This window comes from Anser anser (assembly GCF_964211835.1).
Source record: "Anser anser genome assembly, chromosome: W".
NCBI classification, from domain to species: Eukaryota; Metazoa; Chordata; class Aves; order Anseriformes; family Anatidae; genus Anser; species Anser anser.
In genome coordinates this window covers 16451800-16470153 of record NC_139731.1, presented here as the reverse complement: position 1 = coordinate 16470153, position 18354 = coordinate 16451800, and the positions used below count along the sequence as shown (strand labels likewise).

Sequence of the window (18354 nt, the reverse complement as noted above, 5' to 3'; positions counted from 1 at the left end):
ACTTTTTGCTCATAGTTGTCCTAATCCGATGTGCAGTGTCGCATTTTGGGGATGTGGCCCTGTGTTATCTGCCTGCCCGGCTCTGTTTCACCCTGCCGCACCCCCGGGCCGCTGCCGGCCTGGCGCCGCGTGGCGGGGAGCAGCACCGGGCTGCGGGCGAGCGCCTGCTCGCTGAGAAGGCACCTGCAAAGAAGAGGAACGGGTCATCGCACAAGGAAGCAAAAGCGTTGTTTTCCTCCTTTATTGAACTTTGGCAAATAATATGTGTGTGTGGTTTTTACATCAATAGCTATAAATAAAAATTTGAAAACAATGTAATACTTGTCATTAAGATAAAGGACATCTATTGGCACAAATCATTGAGTAAAAACCCTTTAATGATAAAATAACATTCACTCTTTAGCTACTTTATTTGTCTGAAAAACTCAGCTTACACTCAGTTCAACATATCACCTTCCACAAAGTTAAAAAATGACATAAAATGGCATAATAAAATATACGTTAACTTTCATAATACAAGTACCTTGGAAAATTTTGGTAAGCTGGACCACCTACTGCTGAGCACAGTAGTGAACATTGTCATCGTCTCACATACCCCTCGTTTCCTTTGGATTGCAAAATGCGTGTGAACTTAACGTGGAGATACTACGAAGACCGCATTGTGTATGAGTAGTCTTGGGGATCTGTTAGCATGAGTTGAGTTTACTGAAACAAGTATCGACTCTGCTTATTGCGGAAGAACATATAAAGCTTTTTGGAAGATTAAACACTATTACAATCATTAACTGTCTTACCAAAAAAACTATTTAAAATTCTTGTATCCATTACTGTCTTTGGCAGATAAATAAGAAAAAAAATAAACGGACTATATTACAAAGCTTTCATTATCACAATCTACTTTATAAGGCCAAATAAAAATATGTTTCTTTGCACTAATGAAAGCACATCTCTAGTATATCCTTAATGACAGACAATATAAACACTCTACGGACGTTAACTTCAGATGTCTCGGTAGAAGACTGCGACTTTTTTACTTCCCGTTCCCTAAGTTGCACTCTTCTACGCAAAGTAAAGTGTACTCAGTAGTTGATTTGGCTTTATGCTTAGCATGATCCATGAATCGGGGTTACATTAAAAGTCTGAGGCTGGGCCTGGATATAAGGGACAATAAATTTGCCAGTATTGTAAAACCGGGGGCTCTTGAGAGCAAAACTAGTTAATGACACGAGGGTTAACTCAAACGGGGCATAAACCACGGTAATAAATATTAACCCGGAGCGAAGGGTGGTAAGCGGTGGTGAACGATACCCCGCTCGCGCCGTGAGGTCTGCTACCGCTGAGCACCGACTTCGTCCACGGCACGGGGGGCACCGAGCGCAGGGTGAGCCAGCGCCGGGTCTGTGCCATAAAGCCAAAGGAACTCCTCGTCTTGGGAAAAAATGCACAGCTGGCTCCGGTGTCAGTAAGAGGCGGATTTTCAAGCGGCCGACTCATAAACCGAATTGGCTGGGAAGGACCGCCGGGTGGCCAGATTCTGCTCAGATAAAAGTTTAGTTTAACTGGGATTCAATTTGAGTCGGATGCGTTCAAAGCACAGATAGCTCAGAATTGATCTAAACACCAGTATTTATCGGTACGTAATTGTATGAGGCGAAACTGTGCATGTTTTCGCAGTTTAAATGTATACACGACTGCTCCACGACTGCTAACAGATAACAGGCTCCCATGCATAAATAAATACCATTAAACCAAAAGATCTATTTTCAAATTCAAGAAAAGAAGTTGCCATTAAGAACCACGATGCATCACACTGCTAAGTTTTTTGCCTCATGCATAAAAATGATAGCACTGATTGGCAGCTGCTAATTATAAAACTACACCGTAACACAGAACAATTAGCTGTTCAGACCAAGTAGCACAAATGTAGAAAATAATCTTTTTTTTTTTCTTTTTTCTTTTTTTTTTTTTCAACAGAGCAAATTAACACAGATTGTTTCTTCAGCAAAATATGAAACTGTAAACTTTGGGCTCATTCTGCAACTTTTCCTCAATCCATAATAAACAAACAAAAAAAAATCCAACGGGAAGAAAGACTGACGTACATTTTTAAGCGCACCTTTTCGTCTATTACAAAAGCACAACCTAAAACGTATAAAGCTTTTTTTTTTTTTTTTAAATCACAGTTACCAAAAAGAAACAGTGAATAATTTATTACATACGCTATAATAACATTACTCTAAACAACTATTATCTATGAGGTATATCTGAGAAAATTCGGTAAGGGATTGCACGGTCTGCGTTGCCAACATGCCCAGGTTTATATTAAAGCTTTGGAACCATGAAGAAATAGAAAAGGAGGAGAGGTGAGGGCAGGGAGAGGGAGAGGGAGACAGAGATGGAGAGAAGCGGGAGAGAAAGAGGAGAAAAGCGAAAGAGGAGAGAGGAGAGGAGAGAGGAGAGGAGAGGAGAGGAGAGGAGAGGAGAGGAGAGGAGAGGAGAGGAGAGGAGAGGAGAGGAGAGGAGAGGAGAGGAGAGGAGAGGAGAGGAGAGGGGAGGGGAGGGGAGGGGAGGGGAGGGGAGGGGAGGGGAGGAGAGGAAAAGAGCCTTTGGTATTATTACAAGTTTGTTCTTTGCAGGGTTGCATTGCAAAGCACCACAGTACAATAAGCCCACCAGGTACGATATGGCGGCCCAGTTGAAGCTGAGGTATTCACAGGAAGAATAAAAAAAAGCACAGAGAGGTCTAGACTGGCAAAATCGTTGCTTTGGTTCAAGCAAGGCACTCGTCCCGTGGTAATGTCACACTTTGCAAGTGAAGCATGGGTCTGGTAAGAAATGCAATCGCTGTAGAGGAGCCTGCCAATTCTGAGTATTTTCTGTGTCCAGCCCGCCACCGATCCTTACGGTGGGGTGGCAGAGGGCACGGCGCGGGGGTGTTGCCGAGCACAGGGAACCGCTCATCTCTGCCACACCGAGAAGGCATCCTGAGAGTCATTATAGCTTTTTAATGAAGGAATATATAGAGAGAGAGAGATAAAAAGCACACTTGTCAAGTCCCTATCTTTTCCAATACCGACTTAAAAAAAAAAGTGAACTAGGAAACAAAAGGCAACATTTAATTAAAGAGGAGCTTTTGTGTTGAGCCGTGGGCAATTTGTTGGTGGGGGCCCAAACCACGTTGCTCGCGCCGAGTGCTTGGTGAAGGGCTGGAGCCTCCCCCGACGCCTGCCTCCTGCCGCGGGGCCCTGCGCCGCCACCGGCCTCCCCTGCGCGGCCTCCTCTCCTCGCGCGGCCCCGCTGCGAGGCCGGGCAGGGCCGGGGGTTGCAGGCCGGCTTTCCAGCTCAGCCAAAACCCTGTGCCTGGCATCCGGATGAGCGTCTTTTTTCTCTTTTTAGCCTATCTACCACCCCATGCAGACCTTCTTCTCGCTTTTAGCGAGGAGCCGGCCGTGCCCGCAGCGGAAGGGCTGGCGCAGGGCCGTGTGGAGGAACGAGCCACGTGGCGAGCCAGCCGCGCCTCGCTCCCAGGGCGGCGCATTCAATCCTATCAACAGGATCAAGGAGGCAAACAGCAAAGGGCACCACTTATTCCCCAACAGCCAACTTTTAAGTAATCATTTAGGAATATGATACTAATGGAGCTTAATGTGTCTTTGTTTCATGGCTAACTTGAGAAAAATAATTAATTGATTTTCATCTGAAAACTGTAAACGACAACAACAGCAACGTGCGCAGGAGCGAGCAGCTGTTTGCAGAGCCTCCGGGGCCGGCCAGGAACCCGCTGCCTCCCCCCCGGCCCGAGCCGGAGGCACCTCGGGGCCCAGGCAGGGTGCAGGGAACCATTTCGGCACGGAGCCGAGGCGCTGCCGACCCACGCACACAGCCTGGGAGAGATGTGAGGCGGCCACAGCTGGGGGAGCCGGGCAGAAGGGAGCCTGTGGGGTGTTCTGGGTGCCTTGGGCCACGGCGGGGCTGCTTTCCACATCCCTGCTCTGTGCCGAGGGAAAACAATGTGCCCTTGATAGCATGAAAGCAAGCATCCTCCCTGAGCATCCCCCCTTCCCAGCTGCTGGCACCTACAGGAGGTCAAAGAACAGACAGGAGCTGCTCCTCCCAGTGCCTGGGGCTCTGTCTGAGCACAGAATTGATGCTTATTTTCCAGCTGGCCAGAACTCGGTAGACAAATCCTACCCCCTTGGGCTGGCTGTCCACAGTGGCTTTGCTAGCCTGGGGGCTGCTGGACCAGCCGCTTGCGTTGCCTTTCCAGCATCACATCAGCCCTGACCTAGTCCTGCTGCTGCCAGAGCAGACCCACGGACCCAGCAGGACCTCTGTGCACAACGGGCAGCAACCTTTCACCAAGGACTCAGCTGCTGAACGCGACCCCGATCCATCTCCAGGCCAACACAAGTGCTCCGGCCTCTGGGATTCGGTGAGTGGGGCAGGTGTGCGAGGGCTTCACGGCGCCGAGCCTGCTCTGCTCAGCCTCAGACATTTTTGGCTGGCAGAAAGGCATAAGGTAAACACAGAAAATTGCATCATCAGAATTAGCAGCTTCCACAAGAATTATTTCTTTGGGGTATCTGGGTTGCGGCTGTACATTACTGTATGTAGGAGAGAGAAGTTAAAACTATAAAAGAGCACAAGCAAAATGCAGACCGCACAGAGAAAGAAATCTTTGGTATCTTTGGTATCATCAACACGATTAAAATTACAAATGGAAAAAGTCAGTGAGGTAGCCTCTTTGGTTCTCACTAGAAATAGAAAGGTTTTTTCTTTTTTTCTTTTTTCCTTTTTTTTTTCTTTTTTCTCTTTTTTACACACACAGAAGTTCATTCTTGGAAGCAGCTAGTTTAAGGGTTTCTCTCTTTTTGCTTGGCATGTATTATTTTTCTCCCAGCTTAAGGTTTAAGAAGCCACAAAGTTCAGGCAAAGCATCTCAATGTCTTTTCCTCCTATTGTTTCTGAATGCACAGTTTCAGGTTGAATATTCATTGCTTGTCCTCAAAATTTGCTCTGTTTTCTGACAGAAAAACATCTGTAGTGCTTTAAAGGTAATTCTAAACAAAAAATAAAAACTATACAAGGGCATCTTTAGATGATGATGAATAAGTTAAATAAATAAATTATATTACGAAGACTTTATGTGCCATAATAAAGGTATGTTGCGCTTTCTAATCACATGGGAAGAGATTAACTTAAATAATTTAAATTTTTATATTTAACAATTAAAATCAATTAAAAGAAGAAGCTAAAATTAAAATCCTGTTTTATGTAACTTGTTATTTTCCTCCTGTCTGTAACAGAACTTTATGCTTTATGCTTTATGAAGCAAAACTAACTTTTAAGTGTATTTACTAACACAGGCTTGCATCTCTGATGCACTAAGACAGTAAAATGGATAAATAAGCAAAATTAACCCCAAATTAATAAACGGTTGAATTAAATAGTTTTGAATAACTAACATTTGACCCTGATCCTGTAGTCTGTCTTCAGGTAAAACTCCCATTGAACTTTAAAAATAAAATGAAACTCGGTGGGATTTAGACTGAACAGAGATTTCAGGACCTGCTCTAAGACTAAACTAAATAAATTACATTACTGATAGATAATATATTGGGTTAAAACCCACAAGTGTCTGGAAGAAAAATAAAACCATTTTAAACTTTGCATTTTAAAAAAAATTAAACAATAAAAATTCCCCTTAATAAATATAAAGGAGGCCAAGTATAAAGTTTCCTCGTGTCTTAAAAAATACGTACGTATTGTGAAAAGCAAGAAAAACATTGTTTGTTTGTTTGTTTTTCTTCCCAAAGCTAACACACCCTTTCCAATACCATATCATTACCGTGTTTTGTTTTGGAAGAGGTGATCCCTATTCCCTCATGCAGGATTGAGAGTAGTTTGCTGGTTTAGTCCTTCTCAGGTCTTTGGATTTAGCTTTAGTTAAGAGAGATCCAGAATAAAGCTATTCAACCGAAGTAATCAAGCACATTCTTTGTTCCTTCACAGGTGATTAAATAATATCCAGGGTTTCTTGAAAGTTGAATTCATCTTGGATGTGCCCATGATAGTAACTCCAAGTTCACAGTAAGGAAGATGCTGGGATACTGTCTGTACAAACTAGTCACTCGTATCAGAATAAATAAAAGGAACAAGTTACATTACACAGCTATATAGATTCATAAATATACGGTATATAAACGCAATATATCTGAGTTTTGTGGTTTTTTAAGTATGAACAGAATATAGTATATATTGTATGTGTGTACATACAAATATATCTACCCACAGCATATTTTATCGACACTCCTCTTCTGAGTCAGCTGCTACATAAATGCCTACAATAGTCGACAGTGAAATGGAAGACAACATAGAGCCACGAAAGATGCAGGGATAAAAAAATGCAACGGCATTTTCAGGTGTTCAGATGAAAATGAATTTTGAGAAATAAGAAGGAAACATGGGCACTGTTATATTTGCAATCCCCAGCACAGAGAAGGCTCACACACTTCACGAAACAAACACTGTTGTATGGGCAGTAACATCATCCTCAGTACTACTCGGTCAGCACAATTATGTTGCTTCCAGTGTGAGACTGCAGATCAACATTTGAAAGATCAAGGCAAGAATTTAAGTCATAATATTGCATAATAAGAACTTCCACAGTTTGGAGATAATTAATAATTTCATTGAAGATACTTCTTTTTTTATATATATAATTCAGTATTTGATCTGTACTCTGTCACAGCTATTGGTACGAACTCTAAAATGAAATAAAAAGAACAGGTTTTTGTTCATAAGCTCCATGAGAACAGGACACGCTCCTCTTTGCCTCTAAGGCATGTGGTACTCAAGAGGCCAAATCTGCCAGCCTGTGGCTGCTCCTAACGCCAAGTGAACCCCAAGTCCCTCTGCTCTGCAGCAGGGGCACCGGCTGCCAAGCACTCTCCTGATGTGACGCCCGAGACTTGTCTCTTCCGAGAGAGATACACTTCTCTGCCTCGCAATTGCAGTGAGCTACAGGGAAGGTAGGAAATGGCGTTCTGGGTTTTTAACCCGTGCTGTGTCCATTCTTTGTACGGTTACCAAGGCATTATGGAATGGAATGAGAGAAAAGTAATCCGAAAAACAGCATTGCGCAACGCTGCTACGAAATGCAGTAAAAAACTTTCAGAATGAGAAATTTCCCATGAGGTCAATGCCACGCTCACAATGTGTATGTAGAGGCCGGGTGGCATGGACCCCGTGAGATGTGAACGGGGGTAAAAGTGAATCTGACCACGGCCCCTCGGCCGGGCCCTCGCTCTGCCGTGTGCTGACAAACTCACGCCTGGAGGCAGCATGCACCAGCCCAGCCCTGAACCGTCTTTTTTCCAACTTTATTCCATGCCTGATTAGGAGGCTTTTTGGAATCCCATTCGATCAGTCTGGGAAATCTGTGTTTAAGGAACTTTTAATTCCCAGAGCTGGTATGTGTTGTCAGTTTAGCTGCTGTGAGGATCCTGAATTTACTTCTCAGAAAACTTTCCTGTCCTGAGCAGACAAGGTTTTTTGATTTTTTTTTTTCCTAAAGTAAAAAATGGAAAATGACTGCAGCAGTTTTGCAAAGCAATTAAAAAAAGAGCTTTCATTTAAATGTGGAGATGGAACAAAATAATACACTGGGCATAGCTCTGAACTTGGTTTGCATGTCATGATTTGCATCATCGTGACTGTGACAACAGAATATGTCAAAACAAATTACTGATTTGCCATATGAATTGCTGAAACTCAGTTACGGTTCAGATCAGGGTCTGATCATAATAAGCCAGGCTGTAACGGTGCTCAGCACTTACAATGAAATAAATCAGTACATATATTGCAAGTTTTATCCCTGGGAATGAGGAAGAGGGTATATAGGTATTTCAACTGTTTTCACATAGAGAAGGATGGGTGTTCAAAGCTCTAAACATACAAGAGATCAACTCTATCTGACAAAACAAGTAATATCCAACTGACACATTTTTCGTACGTGGCTCCAGCTAGAGCAGACGTCCCAGTTTAGTATCCCAACATCTTACACTTGGAGTTCATGCAACTCCTGGAGAGATTCCATGTGGGGTAGAAACAGGAAAAACATAAATAAACCCACCCTTTGTGTTGCTCAAAGAAACAGAATTGATTACCTTTCCACAGATCAATGGTGCTACACGCATTTCAGTCGTGCAAGAGGAGATAATGAACTGAAAAAACAGTTGTGAGAATCCTCATCTTTGGTATTGTAGCTGTTGAGGTTTTGGTTGCTCTGTTCCTTGTTCTTTTGAAAAAAACTGCATAGGCACAAATTAAAGACAATCTTCAACTTTAAGATTACTGAGTTGTCAAATGAAGCAGCAATCATATACTGGCTTTACTTTGTTTTTGTTCTTGTCAACCCTTTCTTTGATATCTGCTTCCTAAAATGTCCAAGATGTCTGTCAAAACACAGTGTGTTACTTGTTCGCTTCCTGACGTGCTTCCTTGTTTTTTTATTTTTATTTTATTTTTAAATGGAACAGTTCGTTGCAGAAGAAGTAGGTGCAGAAAACGTTTCTTTGGTTTCGATTAAGTAGTACATAAAAAAAGTCTCAAGTGTCTCTAAAGAAGCATGACAGCGTTTGGCTTGCTTTCGAACACGGGGCCGTGCTCCGAAGGGGCCATTCACTGGTAAGGACGCACATCGAGTGACCGTGACCGCTCCGGCGGCGAGGATCGCGTTTGCTACTCGAAGACTGCTGTGGCTGCAGCGAGGTGGCTGTGACAGCTCCGCCGCGCCGTTCGGGACTTTGCTCACATGTTTTTGTCAGCGCTCACTTTCTGCTCAATTGTACAGCAAATGACCGTGAGAGATTTATAAACGGGTTGGCGTTTGTGAGGCTTTCTGATCTCTAAAAGAACGACCACGCTAACGATGACGAAAAGAAAACGGCGAGTTACGAATATCTTTGGCTTGCAGAAATCCTGTCTCTTTGGTGTGCTGTGTTCTCGTCAGCTTTGACGGACTGGTGGACGAAAAGAACTTAAAATGTAATGGGCTTAGATGGCATATTTAAGTCATATGCAGCACATCTAACATGCTCAATGACATTTGAAGGGCTCGTTTGTGGTTGTTTGTTTTTTTTTTTTTCCTGCTTGAAAGTACCATAAAATTCCCATAAGGATTTTCAAAAAAAATGAACAAAAATACAGTGAACACTAAATACTTCTCAGTAACAATGAGACTACAAAGGAGAAATTAGATTCCTGGTAACTGAAAAGGGCTTATTAATGACCTAAAAAAATCTAGATCTTTCAAAACATTGTGTTTGCTCCATGTACTGTAGCAGTTAAATTGACCTCCTGAGTGTGCATCTGCATTATGTACAAACACAGAATTTGTGACAAACTGCAAACTGTGCTTGAGACTTGTGTAGTCACATACTTTTTCACTATCAACTTTGTAAATTAGAATGCATCTCAAAATAACAGCTGTAGTGAGTCCAGAATCGTACCTATTTCTATAGCTATTGTCTTTGTGCTTGATACTTTGAGCTCAAGTGAATTGAATTTTTCTGATCCAAGATCAAGCTGTACTCACTGATTAAATCAAAGAAACTAAAAAAAAAAAAAAAGAAACCTGTAAATTTGATCTTTTGTTTTTTTTCCCTAGAACACTTAACAAAACCATGCCTGAGATTTAAAAACAGGTTCTCGGACTCTTTAGCGTCTCCGTGTCAGACTTTGTGCTCCGTTCTCGCGCGGCGGTGCTGCATGGCGGTGCGGCACCGGGCTGCGCAGCGCCCACCAGCCGGGGCTTGGGGCTCAGGAGAAACTTGCCTCACGAACGGCTCTCTTCCTTCAGACCTGCTTAGCCTGTCCTGAGCATAGTATTACATAGAAAGAGGTTAATTTTTCACTTGCGCCTTCTAAAACTGACTAAAAGCCGTAAAAAGTGTCCTCTGTTTGCAGCTAGGCTGGGACGAGTTTCCGGGAGGATTGTGCTTTAAGTCACCAGTGAAGGGCCCCGCTGCGCATCCGCTCGCTCGGTGGCTCCGCCGCGCCGGCCGCTCCCGGTCACGCTTTGGTACAAGTGCTGGGGGCCGAGGAGGAGCCCCCGGTGCTCAGATCGTCCTGCCACTTCTCCAGGCTGCGCCGCCTCGCGTTCATGAAGAAGTTGCTGACGGTGGTGAGCTCCAGGCCCAGCTGCTGGGAGATGGTGATCTGCATTTCTTTGGACGGGCGCTTGTTCTCCTTGAAGATGGCGAAAAGCGTTCGGCGCTGGAGGTCAGTGAAAACCAGACGAGATTTCTTCTGGGAGTTGTTCCTTTCTTTGTTCGGCTCCTGCTCTTTGCGTTTGCATGCTTGGGGAGGGGGTGGCAGGAGACAGAGAGAAAGAAAGGGTCAGCACGAGCGACATGCCAGCGAGCCCGACCCCCGGCACCGAGGAAGCCGAGCACCCGTGAGCCTTCCGGCGCCTGCTGCAGGCCGGTCGCGGACCCAGTCCCTGCGGCTCATCCCTCGGGAGCATCGCGCGCGGCCGAGATCTGCGCTCCACGAGAGTGCTCTGCAAGCGGCACCGGGGGTGCGGAGGTGAATTTCAGGGGCGGCGCGCTCGTGCCTCTGCTCACACGCCAAAACCAAGGACTAGGGATGGGCACCTGACTATGAGGCATTTGGGCACTGGGTCTCCAGCCCTTCACAGAGCTCACCCCTGCGTGCTTATCGTCCACTCACATGACACAGCCTCACATTCAGATTTCTGCACAGTGAGGAATTTTGTTTTTTTTTTTCCACACTTTTTATGAAGCAAAAATCTGAGAAACACATGGCAATGTTAGGCTAAAAAAAAAATAATTTCTCTGAATTCAATCTAGGAAGGAAAACACAAAGCACATCCTTTTCTTTTCACAATAGCCAAGAAAAAGATCAATTATCTGTGGATACTTCCCATGTAGCACAGCATGTAACAACTCCAGATAATTATTTCTTAAGGAAACTGTACAGGCCTCCGTTCCACAACGCAAACTGCACCACCCGGGTAATTTCTACAGCAGACCCGTGCACTGAGGCAATGCCACTGGAAGCTGCTGCTGGCGCATTCAGGATGAACATTTTGTCCACGTTTTGGGACAGTCAGTGCATCCACCTCCTCCACCTGCAGAAGGAGGCCTGGGTCCCCTCCACGACAACGAGGTTTAGTGTTCGGAAAGGATTCCTATTTCTTTGCACAGCCCAGAGCACGCCGCCGTCAAAGCTCTCGGGGCAGCAGCTTGCCGTGACCACAGCTGGGGGAAACCCACACACAACACAAATCCTGCCCACCACCCAGCTGGGCCTTTTGTCTGTTCGTTGCCTCCAGAAGCAGACCTCCGCGGCTACTTTTTTAATCATTTACCAGTGTATCTGTTGTTTTCGCCCCTGACTGCAGCAGCTGCTGTTGGAAGGAGAGCTGCTGAGGCAGGCGGCGTGCCGGGGCTGAGCAGCGCGAATCGAGGCCCCGTCTGCGCAGCCCACTTGCCGGCACGGTCTCTTTTTACCTCTTTGTTCACTAATCTGAAAAGTGCTCTGACTGGCAGCAGCGTGCTGCACCTTTAATGGTGAATTAGTGCAGGTTTATGCGGATTACGTTAGCTTCCAAACACAACTTGTATCGAGTCATTAGGCCTCAGAAATGAGGAAAGGAGAAGACTGCGATCAGAGGGGCAGGTCGCAGGCTCCGCGGCGCTGTGCTGCAGCCCTGCGGGTACAGCTGCCCGTCCCCGCGGCTCTGGCTGCCAGGCTGAGGGCAAGCAGAGAGTTTTGGCTTTCACCGGCATGGTCTGAGGGATGCAGCACCGGCAGCCAAAGGGGGGCTTTGGCTCTGCCAACAGCATGCGCTGATACGCTGAGCCTGGTTAGCCTCCAAAGGCCCCAGGCTCTTCTGCTCGAGATGCCCTGCAGGGCTGCCCTGCTTCCCCCCGTGAGGAGGACCCCCCACGTTTTCCAGGCTGACGTTCGTTATGTCAAGTGTAGTTCCCCCACCAGGAGGACGGGAGCGACCCAGCTGCCTGGGGGCTGCGAGGGCTGGCACCGAGCCCGGCTGGGGCAGGCAGAGCAGCCCCCCTCCCCGGCTGGCTCTCCCTGCCCTTCTTTGCTCTGGGGTGTTCCTGGAGGCTGGGGGAGAAGTGGGGGCACTTCTCGGACGTCTGTTAGGAGATGAGCTTTGGAGTAGATCCTGCATCTTTGATCTGGCAGGCAGCACCTGCACGTCACATAACCTCACTGCAGGGCAGCTGGGGAGAGAGGAGGAAACGCTGCCCTTCCACACCTTCCCTGCGCTGGGGCGCCGCACACCGCCACGCCGCGACCAGGAGCAGCACCGCCACGCCTGCCAGCAGCGCCGTCCTCTCCATCACAGCAGATCCTTAAGCAGCAATTATTCCATTTTTCACAAACAAGCCTGGAAGCATTGCTGAAACAGGCCCTGCGTTATGTGACACAGCACGGTCACACCTCACAGGGCACCTCACAGGCACACCTGGCTCTTCCCCTCTCCTTTAGCCCCAGTGCTGCTCCTGGTGGTGTCCCCATCCGTGCGCTCTGTTCCCCATTTCTCTCTGTCCCCAGGCTCCTTCTGGCACATCACACAGCTCCGGCGAGGCGCCTGCAGCCACGGCATGGGGCTGGGCGCCAGCTGCACCCCGGGGTGCAGCACAGGGCGAAGGGCGAAGGCAGCCGGGAGCACCCGCGCCAGCGCCTGTCCGACGGTCCGACGCTTGCTGTGCCAAACGATGCTAATGGGCCTCAGAAAAATCGGTATTAATAGCTGATCCGTATTTATTAGCACAGGGAGAACATCAAGTGCTGAAACCAATACCACTGCCACAGCACATCCAGATTTAAAAATAGACTGATAAGGCTGTCTATGCGAGGCAACAAGATAAAAAAAATCCATATGTTGACATGGTTAGGTAATGTGCTGGGACACAATAAGTAGAGTGAATTGGTAAGTGGGCAGATTTTTAAGCAGACGTATTAAATAATTCTGCAGCTCTGATGTGTGAAGTGAGAACCTGGTCCAAGAAGTAATGCTCAGGCTCTGGAAATGTCTGCAGTTAACCCGAAGGCAGGGCTGTATACATTGCTGTGTGCCTGGGTATGTAACGGGCTATACTGACCAGCTTCACTCTGTGCATGTGGCAGCATTTCACAGGATTTCTGCAGGAAGCTGGACTATTTTTGTTGTTTTGACTGAGCCTGAGCCTGAGCCTGATTTTGCACCTACTTTCAGCTGTGAAATCCAGGTGGCCGCAGTGGAGCTGCCTAAGAGGGAAGTCGGGGCCACTCCAAAAGGACGAGATTAGCCAAAACATAAAAGGAGGATGCCTCCAGAGGGTATGGTCCAAGACTGCGAGTTCCTTGTCATTGGTGAGCATCCCCAGGAGGGGAGCCGCCAGCTGCAGCAGCACCAGCACACGCTGTGCTGGGAACCGTGGGCAGCGAGGGGCGGCAGCAGCAGCTGATGAGCCCAGGGTGAACCTGTGACTGCGTCCGCGGCTGGCTTGCACCTCTGGTGGCAACAAGCCCGAAGGCAGGAAGAGTCTGGGGAGGATTCAGGATCTCTGCCTGCAGACCAGGGACTCAGCCGACCTCGCTGCAGCACGGGTGGCAGGAGCATGAACTGTAGAGAAGCACGACGAGCCTGGGGTGCAGAGTGCTCAGCACCACACACCTCAGCCCCAGCCAGAGGGCTCCAGACCCTTGGGTGCCCTTTCAGGGACATCTGCCTTTGCCAGAGATCAGCTGGCCTCAAAGTGAAGGTAGCTCCATGGGAATAAACAGGGCTGAGCCCTTCCTGACACATCTGGGTTTCTGTCGGAGATCAAATCTGAAATCCTCAAAGATATTACTTAAAACTGAGATGGTTTTCAATTGACTGGCAGCGAGAGAGGAACTTCTGGAGGATGTAATCCTCCTGAACGAGGTTTGGGCACTAGTGCTGCACCCCAAGCAGTGCGCCAGAGCCACGGCGCTCTCAGGGAAAGCTCTGCAGGACGACCAGGGAGGTCTGTGGCTTTTCACACCCCAGGCAGCAAAGCTCCCCCGGCCCCAGCTCCCCCTCTCGCGCACGGTGCGCCCTGCTGCCCGCTGTCCCAGGCAGCTGTCCCCATCGCTCCAGTCCCCGTCCCCAGCCACCCCCGGTTGGGATGCTCTGCTTCTCTCGCTGCAAGCCCCCTCTCTTCCCCCTGCTCCTCCTGGCTCCTTTGTCCCTCAAAGCTATCTGCATCTCTGAGCTACCAGATAATACCCTCCACGGATAATGTTTTACTGCACGTCGGAGACGAAAAAGCAGATTTTAGCTTGGAGGGGCTGGATCTTTGCATTCGGCATTTCATCGAGCCTTTTGTCTGAGCCCTGTGCAGTGGGGAGGTGACGAGTACCTACCCTCGTGCTGCAGGTCCTAATAGGTTCCGGGACACAGGGAGGATTCCAGTGGTTCCTAACATCACTAATTTATGTCCAGAGATACTCTGCGTATTACAGTTATTGGTATCTCATGATAAATAATGCAAAGGTATGTGCTTTTCAATGCATTCAGTAAATACTTTCCTTGAACTGTTAAGTTTGCTCTTGAAAAGGAACCATAAAGGCAAATGTTTTTCCTTGACATGCATTTATCAGAAGAGAAAAACGGAGCGAGCACTCTAATAAAATAAAGTTATTACCCAGGAAACCTGCCTGCAGAAAGAGAAACGTTTTAATAGTAGAAGGAAGGGAAGCAGCCATCTTGATTCTAAGAGCAATTTGATTTATTAACTGCAGTTAATACTGGATATATTCTATGGAAGAAAACAGATAATTAACAATAATTGAAAGCCATAACTGTGAAGGAAAAAGATTCATCCCTTTTGTCCATGCTGGAGTAAAGACGCTTTACGCAGAAACAACATAGAAAGAGCTCGGAAACAGATTCAGTACTGCCTCACCTAATTTTTACTTGCGGGGAAATCTATTGGTTCAAAAGGCCCTAGCAGGGCGTAGGGACACGACATCCCACTGCCCAAGTGGGCCCCTCGTGTCATGCACCCGAGAAGGCACCGTCTGTCCTCAGTAATCCTGCAGCTAAAGCCACGGGGATATAAAAACCCACTGCTTTCAGCCAGCGAGGTGCTGCGCTCACGGGGTGAGGTATTGCTGGCAGGTTCAAAACCCCAGCACCCAGCGCAAGCGCAGGGAGGCGGGAGGTCAGTCAGGTGAGGCATCAGGAGACAACCGGAGCGTGCCCCAAAACCTCCACCGTTCTCACTGTTAAATAAGTTTCCGCGAAGATAAATATTTAGATGTTCACCTTTAAATACGCAAGATGCTCTATTGACTTTTGATCAGCATGTTTGCAAGCCCCGGGGTTAAGCACGCGCTGAAATATTTGGCTAGCTCCCCGGGGTAAGGAGAGCAGCAGCAGCGGTCGTGGCTGCGGGTTAGCAGCCGCAGCAGCTGCCCCCCCCGCCGCTCTGCGCGAGCGTTGAGCATTCCCCAGCCACGTCCTGTTCGGGACCGGGGAGCGCGATTCCGCCACGGCTCCGCACTTTGGAGCCGCGTTCTGACCTGAGTGTGTGAGGCAAAAGTGTACAGATGGTCTGCTTCTTAGCACGAGCAATAATAAGTTCGCTTCAGTTGCTGGTATTCCTTTTACAAGAATATCTCGATAACTGAACTTGCAGGCAGAAACATTTGTGATGACGGTAAAACTGTAAGTAATAATAATAACATTTGTAACTTGTTTGGAATTCTACACTGTGTGATTTTTCACAGCTCCCCGTGGCTTTAGGAGGTCATTTTCACAGTAAAAGAGCAGAATGGTATTGTGAGACTCATATGTCCAGTCGGAGTCCATGGGCAATAGCTCACATTTTGATGGACCCTTTGTGGCTGGCGCACGTACAAGAGGCGTTCACAGCAGCACCACCGCTGGGTATTCTCATCTCCACCGGTCGGAAGTTGGGACAAAATTTATCATTCAGGCAAAGATAAATGGAAAATCCATTTATCTTTTAATCCAATCCCTCACGCTAGATAGAGGGAACTCTGAAATGACACTTTTTCAGTAATATAACCTCCCCCTCCCCGCAGTTTTGCTAAAAGCATAACAAGGACGGACAAATGTCCCCAGACTGATGCTCCCCTTTCCTGCAGCCATGCCTGGGGGGCTTCCCCTGGCAAACCCTGAACCCCACTGCGCTGGTGCCGAACACTTGCAAGGGCCAAAGCCGTCACCACGAGACACTGACGGCTTCCCACATAAAAACCTTCACGAGCGAGCTGAAAGCTCCGGAGACGAGCGTGTCCCAGCTGTGATTCCAGAGGCCGAAGAACAGCATCCCTGGCTAGGCCTCACCTACAGGCCGGGCTGGCCGCAGGCCGTCATTAAATTGAGCGATTCTACCGACAGTTCATTTGTCCGCAAAAATATTCTTATTTTCTGCAACAAGAACTCTTATTTTCCATTTTCTTCCTCAGAAGGGAGGAACCCAGCCAGCCCCTGCATTACGGATAGCTATAAATCCTGGCAAATACTTAGCAGCATTGCAGCTGATAACTATTGTCTTTAAAACTTGGGTTTGTACAGACTGAAGTATTGTGAAATTTAACTCTGGTCATTAAAAATGAATACATGGCAACTGTTAGCAAATGGCAGTGGATTCTACTGTGCCATTACTACTGCTGAGTAAAGCTGTTAGAAAAGAGAGATTTATGCCCATGTGCATCCCTTGCCGCCCTGTGCCGAGACCGCCCGTCCCCAAAGCTGCGGTGGTCGCGGCGCCAGGAGCAGCCGGGCCGCAGGCAGCCCCGCGTGGTGGGACCCCCGCCCGCGCCAGCCCCCCGGCCGGGAAGCCTGACGAGCACAGCGTTTTACAGCAGACGGCTTGGCATTTTCTCATGACACTTTTTCTTGCTGAAAGATGTCCAGCTGGCCCCGTCGCTAATGGCTGAAATACGTGCAGCTCAGAGCAATCAATTTGCAGCACGCGGCACCGGCCTCACAAAGCCCAGGAGCAGCGCTGCGCGTTCTTGTACGCGGTAATAGTTTCTGTGAGCTATTTATGCATGCTCAGATGGTCCAGTCCTTTTTATAGAAGCTGCTTTTGCCACATGTAGGCAAAAATCGACTGACATGGGGCTCACCGCTGCGACGGGCAGCACTGCAGCAGCGTTCACCCAAACTGTGCCCCAAACGGCCCGGGCAGGGATGCTCCGTCCTCCCTCGGCTCCTCTTCACTGCCCCACGCAGCCTGGTGCTCGGGGGGGACACGCTGGGACATGAGGGGACGGGGGTCACCAGCACCCGGAGGTGGCTGCGGAGGAGGAGGAGGAGGAAGAGGAGGCACCAGCTTGCTTGGGATACTGGAAACAGGTCAGTGAACCAGCTCGTGTGACTCGTGTCCCATGGAACACAAACACGGTGCAAGTTCTGCTTCTAACCCAAACAAAACCCCGAGAGAAACCTGACGTCGCCCGCAGGTACCTCTGACTGCAAACCAACCAGGCAAGGAGGTTTTCACCAGAAATCTTGGAGGATGACGCAGCCATCTGAAATTTTCTCAGAGCCATACTTTGTGGTCCGCTTTTACTGCAAAGAGGTTCTCTTTGTCTTCACCGCCTCTAAATTTAATTCCCTGCAGTTTCTCAAGGTAACCCACACCCTCAGATAGTCACCGTTTTTATGATGTTTTTACTTTAATGGCAACAGTGACTCCGGAACTGTGAAACCAATAAACAAATGTCAAGAAGGAGCCAAGTAGAGAACAACATTCGTTTAACCCACAATAAGTCATTTCTCTCTATTGTTTGTAAAGATAAGCCATGAATATTGATCGCTCGCATGCCGTTTCAGATGGGTGTAGTACAAAGTCAACTAAACCAAGTTATCTGTCTGATGGAGCTAAAAAATGTTTCTCAATTTGATTTTAGAGAGAACTCAATGTGAAGGAAATTTAATTATGCTAGTTACACCAAACACAATGAAATGACCATCAAAATGTTTTCCAAAGGTTTAAAACGTTTTTCTTTTGATATGATTCACTTAAAGCAACCTCTTCTATATCTGCGTTACTACAATCTCTTAAAAACTAGGCCTCAAAAATCAATTTGATTACCTCTCTGAATTAAGTATGCACAAATGAAAGCAATTGAGATCAATACAAATTAGGTTAAGTACTCCACTGTGTACAAAATCATTATGTAACAAGAAACAATTTGAATGAAGATGCAAATAATCACATTGTTAGGGTGTGCAGCCAGCGCACATTTATCTGCTTATTCCCATCTGCTACACACACATGCTAAACCCTCTTCATTTTTTCATCCCCGTGAACA

General features: G+C 47.4%; 1 protein-coding gene across 1 annotated transcript in view; it reads right to left on the bottom strand.

Annotated features, from left to right (window-relative positions):
• Positions 1-219: 219 nt before the first annotated feature.
• The window catches only part of LOC310888637 (one cut domain family member 2-like), a 28833-nt gene continuing 10698 nt past the window's right edge, over positions 220-18354 (bottom strand). Inside the window, exon 2 of the mRNA XM_083815539.1 lies at positions 220-10361. Within this exon, the coding sequence (XP_083671665.1) occupies positions 10075-10361 (287 nt within the window). The 3' untranslated portion in view covers positions 220-10074. The remainder of the gene's footprint in view (positions 10362-18354) is intronic.